The sequence below is a fragment of the Orussus abietinus genome, unplaced genomic scaffold (genome assembly GCF_000612105.2).
Source record: "Orussus abietinus isolate OABI.00-Male unplaced genomic scaffold, Oabi_2.0 scaffold274, whole genome shotgun sequence".
NCBI classification, from domain to species: Eukaryota; Metazoa; Arthropoda; class Insecta; order Hymenoptera; family Orussidae; genus Orussus; species Orussus abietinus.
In genome coordinates, this window is record NW_019394421.1 from 118,541 (window position 1) to 127,374 (window position 8,834).

Genomic DNA, 8,834 nt, shown 5'->3' on the forward strand with positions numbered 1-8,834 from the left:
AGCGCGAGACCGAAGTGCCCGTTCATTCATGAACTCGCCAGACATAGCATCGGCCTTACTACTACGGGCCGAGCCAAGCTACTTTGCGACTACTTCCACCACTACTACAGCTGACGCTATTACTACCGCTACTACTACTACTACCGTCATTATCGCATTACTGGATGCACGGATGCTCTGCATATACGGAGGGGTTCCCTTACATCACCACGCACGATCGGTTGTGTGTTGTTTCGTAATAACCTAACCGCTGCTTTATTTTCATCGAGAGCAGTACTTAATTGTGCGTTTGGAATAAACAGAGCAACTAAAAATCTGATATTACTACAAGGCTAAGTAGATACAAGGGACAGGTTGTATAGTAGTTGAAGGAATGAAGCTGTGCCAAATGACGTGCATCAAGAAAGAACCGAACCTGGTGTAGATACATTTTATAAGCATGAATCTAGTAAAAACTTTCTTAGTTTCGGTACATAATGCATTAGGAAAATATGGATACGAGATTCGGACGCGTTTGGTAACCGAGGTTGTTCATTAATTACGAAATGAGTGGAGATTTCATTTAGTAGGAAGTTCGTAAGTTTTCAGGTTTCTATGATCGGTACACTGCTTATGCGATGAACAGTGCGCATGTCAACCGTTGTTCAAAGTAAATAAAAATATCTTTTCATTGAATTTTCATGGTTTAACCCGTTTAGCCCTGTGTTTCTTCTCATTCATGAAAGTAAGTAATTTTGCAATGCGAATATGTAATTGAACTTAGATATAAAAATGAAATAAATTTATTGCGATAGGAGTACAAAAGTTCTTAGATATTTTACCCGTACTATTTATAACAAAGAAGTGTTAAATTACAGAAAAGTAGTAAATTGTGTTAAAGTAAAGCTTCATTTTATTATTAAGAAACAAGCCAAACGGGTTAACAAAGTATGTAAATATATAGGAAAATCTTCCAATTGATGAGAAATAAAAATGCATTCGCACATGGCGAGGTAATAATAGTTTTTCCTGTTTTCGCGGGTCCATTGCATAAGAATCATCGAAAGGACCTTGGCCTCGAGGGGTCGCCTCGACGCGTAAGTTCTTCCTGAATAGTTGGACGGATCGATTTCTAACAAGTTCAACGTTCAACGCTCGAGTACGCGCTACACGGGCGCGAAGGATCAACGATCTCGCCTCCCGACCTTGTCCGGATCGTTTTACATTCCCGGAACCGCCTCTTCGGTGGTCCACCTTCTATGTCGGCGGGAAGTCGAACGAAACGACCGTCCGACTTTCCCACCTCCTGGTCGACTAACTGCGGAGCTTTTCTCGATTCTTTCTCCAATGATCGTTCCAAATTCTAAGCCAAATTAATTTGACGGCTTAACCTGTACCTCGAACCTCTTTAAGCAACCCGCGAAGCGAAATGAAACGGCTGGCACTGGAATAAAGTCGGAACACTATCGGCGAGTTTTCTCCTATTCACCCTAATCTCCGATCACATGATTGTCGAGGGCTTTTTTCTATCTGACGGTACGAATGACGGTCCCTTTTGGAGGTGTAGGCGAGGTCAAGGTCACGTAGCCGATAACCCGCCTTGGGCGACCCTCGTGCGTGGAGTTGCGAGGGCTGGCGAAGGTCTTGAAAAATAGTTTAGGGGTGTCTCACCCCTGAGGCAGGCCCCGCTGGTTCCGCCAGAGCTCCGGCCGTAAACGCACGTCGGTGGCTGGGCGCGCACTGAAGTTTCATCGCGAATCCCGCCGTCCGACTGGATCCCACCACCGCCACCCCCGCCGACTACCCTTAACCCTCCACCTTCCACCCTCCACTCGAAACCGTCACTACCCCCGCTACTCTCGTCGCCCCGCTCCTACCCGACCCGCGCTTAGCCGCGGTCCACGCACACGTATCCCGATCAGGTACCTGCGTGCACTCGCGTGCTCGCGTGCGTCGCGCGTGCTCTCGCGTGCCGGCCACCCTTCTCACGGTAACGTGGCGAAACCCGCGACGTCGGTGGTGGCCTCGCGGTACGTCAAGCGCCAACGGGTTGAGCGAGATGTTGCGCTTACGATGACAACGCGTAAACCCTCTTTTAGGTAACGATTCGACCCGCTCAATAATTGGCATACGAAACCGTTAGAAACTTCGGCCTATGAATATGCACTTTCTGTACCTAAATAACTAAGGTCCTACGTCCGAAAAAAGTAGCTGTTTTCGGACAAGTAGTTTGTTTCCAATGTTTCAAGTTCATTGTCGTCAGCTGTATTAACTTCTGTGTCAGGAACGGGGTTACGTGAATACGTATCATTAGTCGAGCAATTCTGAAGAATTGTCAAATTATACACTAAATGCCTGGAACTGAATATAGTTATTGTATATACCTATGGCTTTCATATGGGTTAAGTTTAATAATCTTGAGATTATTCTGATACTATACTATAAATTTATTACAGAGACCTTAATACTAGCATCACTCACGGGTATAATTCATCATATCCATGTTCGTAATTTCTTGATGCGCGAAGTTCTATTCATCGGTCAGAACAATGTAACCACCGGCACATTACTTAACTGGAATTGTATTCTCATGTTAACGTAAAAATTTACGTACTGGGGGATCAAAACACCCCTCCATACCAGCTAAGGATTAACCTAAGCTTGCGAACCACGGGTATCGTTTACCAGTTGTATGCAATACTGCGCGGTGATCTTACCAGTACTCAGCCATTAGTACTGCCGTCAGAGTTCGCTTACTGGTACTGGGCTGATATTATCATTTGGACCCAGTGCCAGCACTGAGATACCGTAGAGAATCCGGTAAGGTCGATGGTTCAGTACTGGTCTGACTGTAGATTCCTATATGGACACAAATAATTTATACATCACGATAAGCTCGTCGAGACGCATGAATCGCCTCTTTCGCCAAACTGAAGTAACCGAAAATCACAAAAAAATGCAATAGGCATTCGGGGAACAATAGAGGGTCAAGGAATATACACGTCCGATATTCACGGATCTAAGCAATTAAATTTCAAATGATTTAATCGAATACAATATGTACTTTAAATCTATTTCTCCTTGTATTAAAGAACTTTCAATTCATAAGTATATTTAATAGGGAAATTGAATTTTACCAAGTAAGAGATTTAAAATTAAATACAGTTTTTGAAGTAATGGCTGATATGAACTTACTTTGTTTAGATCTTTAAATAGAATGAAAAGATAAACAAATGTTATATCAAAGCTAAGGAAATGAAGTTTATTTTTATTTGCAAAATACATATAAGTATACTACCTATATAGATAATCCAGTTTCTTTGTCAAAATGAATATCTAATTTATCTAAGTAAACTCTGACATTGAAAACAATTTTTTAGTTTACATGTTCTAAGATGTAATTTAATTTAAGCTTAAAAACATGAATTATGTTCGAAGGTTAATTTCATTCGCAGATGAAACATTTCATGTTTTATTTTATTTACTTATTGAATTAATCGGTGCTTTAATGAAACTTTGATTTTAATTTGCATTACAATGACTGTGCATTTCCTTCAAATTCGTTCGTAAGGTATATATAACGTTCATATAATTTTTTTGAACATTCACCATTTCATTTTTCTCCACTATAGCCAATTTGAAATATTCAAAATTATGTGGACAATTGATGGCATTAGCAGATTAAAATTGAGAGAAAATTAAACCCTTAATCCAATGAAATGTAAGTCGAATATAGTAAGAAATATAAATAAGAATGTTTAAACATAGAGTTCCATTTCAATGAGAATTCCATTGCCTATAAATTTGTAAAAGCCTATGTTTTACAGTGTTAAAGTAATACGCTTCAATATGTAATCATATTAGCAATAACGTTTTTAAAAAACACAATTAAATACAAGCAGTTTTACACATAAAACAAATTTGATTAAGTATACATTAAGAGCATTAATTTAATTATTCCAAATACTTTCCACTTTTCCATATCTAGAAAATAATTTTTATTTAACATCTTGGAAGCCAAGTTTCCCAAGTATAAAGGAATTCATGACGATGAGGACGAGGGTCAAGCAGAAAACAAACGTGCGATACAAGTCATCTGTACATATTCATTGGTTACACCTTTGTGAGTTTCTCGGCGCTTATAAAAGTGTTAAACAACATATAAATACATCGACGCCTATTTACAAAAGCATGAAAAATTTAATCTGACCTAATGACAGTCTTATGTGTTGCTCGCCTACTGGCTTAATCTGTATTGTAAATTTGTGCGCACTATCATTGCATACGACTGATTTTATCACTCAACAAAATCATGAAAAAAGACTCCTGAAATTCTGAAGAATCCATAATCATTGTTCTCATCGTTAGAAATTTTGATTATATAAATGTTTGTGAATTTTAAAAATACCACGATTTTTTCGTGATAAGGTCTAAAAAATCACGCACATTGTTCATTTCATAACTATATAAAATTGATCGAAAATGTGGACCCTTGTTTACATTAGTTGAATTACGTTAGGCCTAACACTTATATTACCTACAACATTTTACGCATTACGCTTGACTATAGAATTAGTTTATGTAAAGTGCACTTCAGATGTACATAAGAATACTGCTCTCATAAGGTTCCAGTGTGCAAGACATTCGAGTTCTTTAAAATGCTCGAATATTCAGTCATCGTTAACATATTGACCGGTTACTGTAGCAGTTTGATGGTACCTTCGTCTTCCAGCAAAGTCCTCATTGTCTTCATTAAGTTGCGCAGAACATGTTTCAACACCAGGATGAACCGGTGTAACAATAATTTGTTCGTAGTCATATATTCTTTTACTGTAATTAAAAGAACGATGTATAAAGAATGACCTGTAATTAAACCGTCTTACTGAAAATGCTCGAGTTAATTTAATTTTTCAGTTACCCCATTAATCTGAGTAAAGCATTTTTTAGCCACTCAAAGAACTTGAATTCTGCTGAGACACCTGGTTTTACAGCAGGATTTGCATGACCTATGTAACTCCATACGAGAAACACAACGATGATATTTGCAAGTGCATAGCCCCAGTGAACCAGAAACATAATAAGTAATTTAATCAAAGCCTATAAAATAATACATTTTTATTAATGATGTAATTTTTATATCAATTTTCAGCACGAAATAAGATGCCACTTACGCCAATTAAGGACAGCCAACGATTACAGAGAGGGCTATACCAATTTCCTAATTTATTGTGTATGTTCGGTTTTCGCACTGCAACTTCCTCGGTACTCCCATTATCTTCGACACTTGGCGATGAATCCGCATGTCCAGGACTGTCCGAAATGCTTGAATTTCTCTGTTGAAAATGAATTTCCTTTTGTATTATGCTGTGTTCATCCACTTAAGAATGAATCATTCTGACATTATAATTTACCATAAGATTTTTATGACCAATGCGTTCTGGAAAAAGGCTATCTAAATCATTGCCAATATCCATTACTGTTGTATCGGTTTTTATGGCTGAACCATAATTACGGTCAAATGTCGGTGTTTGAGAATGGAATCTTTGCTCTCTCGTATGTCGAATATCAAAAGTTTGCGCCAGCGCAAAATACGCGTAGTCCATACATGCGTATGTCAACAAAAAAGGCATTGTCACGATTGGTGCCAAAGTATTAATTTGTCCAGTGATTATAAATCCTAGTGTAACCACAGCAACTACTACCATGGCGTAAACTGGTACTTTATTGGGGCCCCGCTGTAATAATAAATTACAAAAGTAATTGACATTTATATAAAATTTATTAAAAAAATACGCAATTAAGTCATTTAGAAAGCAAAACATACACCTGTCTGTAAACAATTCATTCCAGGAATAACGTTCTGACCAGCAATGGATTGAAGAACTCTCGGTGTACCATACATAGCTCCCAAACAACTACTAAATGAGGAAACATACAGGCCAGCAAGTAATAACACTGAAAAGGCTGACACAGTTGATGCGATCATAAAGTTTGTCAGAAGCGCTGTCCTAGTACATGTTGCCGCAAGAAACAAGGAAAAGCATAGGTAGAGCAGAGTACTGCAAAAAGACATAGTTATAAGTTTAAGTAAAGTGCAATATATTGAGTATGTATTCATAACAAACATTCAGATATTTACCCAGTACCCAGTGCAGCTAAAGTGCCATTAGGAATATCAGTCGATGGATGTCGTAAGTCACCACTCATATTAATACCAGCAAGAACACCAGTAACTGTAGGAAAAAAGACGCCAAAAACTGTGAACCAGCCATAACCTGCTTCATAAGCAGGAAATGTGTTATTCTTTAAGTTTCCTAAAAACCACCCTTCAAATCCAGCTTCTGAAAATATATAAAATTAAATTCAATATTAAATATTGATAAATACATATATACGATTGAAATGACAGTACACATGTTGTGTTGAATTTTAAAATCGTACTAACCAATATTTTTGTGTGTAAAACTTCCAACCATAAAATCCAGTCCAGCGAACAAAAGTATCAGCAAAAGAATGAACTGCAACTTTATTACCCATTTAACACCAGCTATATTTATTGCTGACAAAAGTATGACTGCTGCACAAGCAAAACCGCGCTGAGCCCAAGTTGATTCCAAACCAACAAGTCCAGCCATTGATTCACCAAAACCCAATACATTTAAAGCACAACCTACAGCCTATAAGATTTGAGAAAAACTACATAAAGATGAATTTCAATAATTAAGTTAACAATTGCAATTTATCGTAAAATCTTACTTGACCAAAACAGTATAATAATCCGATAGATCCTCCAAATCTAGATCCAAGAACGTGAGACAACAAGAAATATACTCCGCCACTCTCTACGCGACACCTCTCACAAATTCCAACTGCAGATAGGACTGTTATTAATGCAATACACACTGAAAACAACACATTCATTTCAATACTCCTATTAAATACCCTGGTTATTAAATTAAAGTTTCATAAAAAATCACCAGTGCAGAAAATTATCATGACAGCATTTAATACTCCAGCTTGTCCTACTATCCATCCGGATCTCAAAAATACAATAACTCCAAATATATTAATTAAGCATGATGTAAACACTCCATCCCAAGTACCGAATAAAACAGGTTGCGATACAAAAAAATTTGATTTCCACCATGGATCAGAATTCTGCAATGAAATAATATGTCAACAGTATTCAGCAAAATGAATCATTTGAATCTACATCAAGAAACTCGGTACAGTTTCAACCCAAATACATTTGAGCGAGAATTGATTAGTTTATTACTTACATATTCTTGAGCAAATAACTCATTTGCTCCTGTTTGATAAATATCATGTCCCAAACTACTGTAATCTTCATCACTTCTCCTTCTGTTTTTTCGATGATCTGAATTACCTAACCCATAACGGGACCAGTCAACGTTTTGCTCATTTGAATGATTACCAATGTCTACATTTCCTTGACTTCTTTCCATTTTAGTTATTGCCGAGGAATTTCAACAACAAAAAATTAAACGGTACCAAACATATGGTATTGTAGACTTATTCGCAGCAACTGAATTATCAGAGTTTTTACAGCATAAGCACTGTTCCTAACTAGTTTGGTCTTAGACATCTCTTCAAACTTAATCAGATCAAATTACTTTAATCAAAATAAATTAAACTTTCTTTCCAAATACTCAATTCAAGTTTGATTATCATTGCACATCTGAGATAACTATATTATAGAGGCATTATAAAAGGTCTGGCTTAATTCAACCACTGTACATGTCATTAAATGTTTACAGTAAACACGCATTTACAGTAAACGCTCATCATTGAGGTTACATGCAGACCTCCAATTTTTTTACTTACTGTACAAATTGGACGACTAAAACAAAATACAAGTCTCATTTACAGAGATGAGTTGGGAGATTACTCATGGAAGGGATCGTGCGATCGCATCCTGTGCTGCCCTCTGGTTTCGTACGTTAGCTTTCACCGTTTTTTGCCCCCAAGGGCGGCGCAACGAATTTCTGATAGGAGCTTGCGCACTCGCGATTACGGTACCATCTACCAGTGACCATTGGCAGCTCACGTACTTGTGACGGTAATACCATGCGGCAGTTGACGGTGGTGGCTTACCTACGCTTACCGACACTGCTCGCTTTTGATGGTAAGGGAAGAACAATCGTGACGCTCCATATGACTTTATCTACTGATCTACTACTATTAAGTACATTGTTGCACGAAGTCGCCGTGATGCGGAGCTTTGGGGCACGCGTCGGTGTCGCGTACGGAACTCTCATAACAGCAAAACCGGGTGAGTGCGATCGCTCCTAGAAATCTTCGCGCGTCCCAACCAGCCAAGCGCCAAGTTACGGGTCGAGACGTTGAGTATGTGTGCGTTCGGCGCTACACTCGACGAGTATGTGTGAGAGTCGAATACTGCGAAAAATTCTCCCGAGGCTTACCTAACTGCGAATATAAGCCGAGTCATTTCGCGTATGATTTTTACATTTCGCTACTAGCGTCATCGAGTGTTTTCAAGCGTTTCTAGAGCGTTTTTGAACGTTTTCGAACGTTTTCGAGCGTTATCTAGCGTTGTCGAGCGTTTTTACACCGTTTTTCGACCGTTTCTGAACGTTTTCGAGCGTTTCTCGATCATTTTCAGAGCGGTTTCGAGCGTTTTCGAGCATTTTTAGACCGTTTTTGAGCGTTACCGAACGTTATTCAACCGTTGTCGAGTGTTTTTAGAGCGTTTTCGAGCGTTTTTCAAGGGTTTTCGAGCCTTATCTAAGGCCGTACAATGCCGTTGAGTGTTGTTAAGTGCAGTAAAGTGCCGGAGAGTGCCGGAGAGTTGCCGGAGAGTGCCGGAGAGTGCC

The 8,834-nt window shown here is 38.6% G+C and overlaps 1 protein-coding gene across 1 annotated transcript; it reads right to left on the minus strand.

The window, feature by feature from the left end:
* Positions 1-4,060: 4,060 nt before the first annotated feature.
* LOC105694361 (solute carrier family 12 member 8) lies at positions 4,061-7,876 on the minus strand. Its single transcript, XM_012414918.1, has 10 exons — positions 7,260-7,876; positions 6,957-7,137; positions 6,736-6,881; positions 6,425-6,656; positions 6,119-6,320; positions 5,804-6,038; positions 5,391-5,714; positions 5,151-5,312; positions 4,898-5,076; positions 4,061-4,809 (listed from the first exon to the last, which is right to left on the minus strand). The coding sequence occupies exons 1-10, from the start codon at positions 7,443-7,445 to the stop codon at positions 4,650-4,652; spliced, it is 2,007 nt and encodes a 668-aa protein (XP_012270341.1). The 5' UTR covers positions 7,446-7,876; the 3' UTR covers positions 4,061-4,649.
* Between the last annotated feature and the right edge of the window lie 958 nt (positions 7,877-8,834).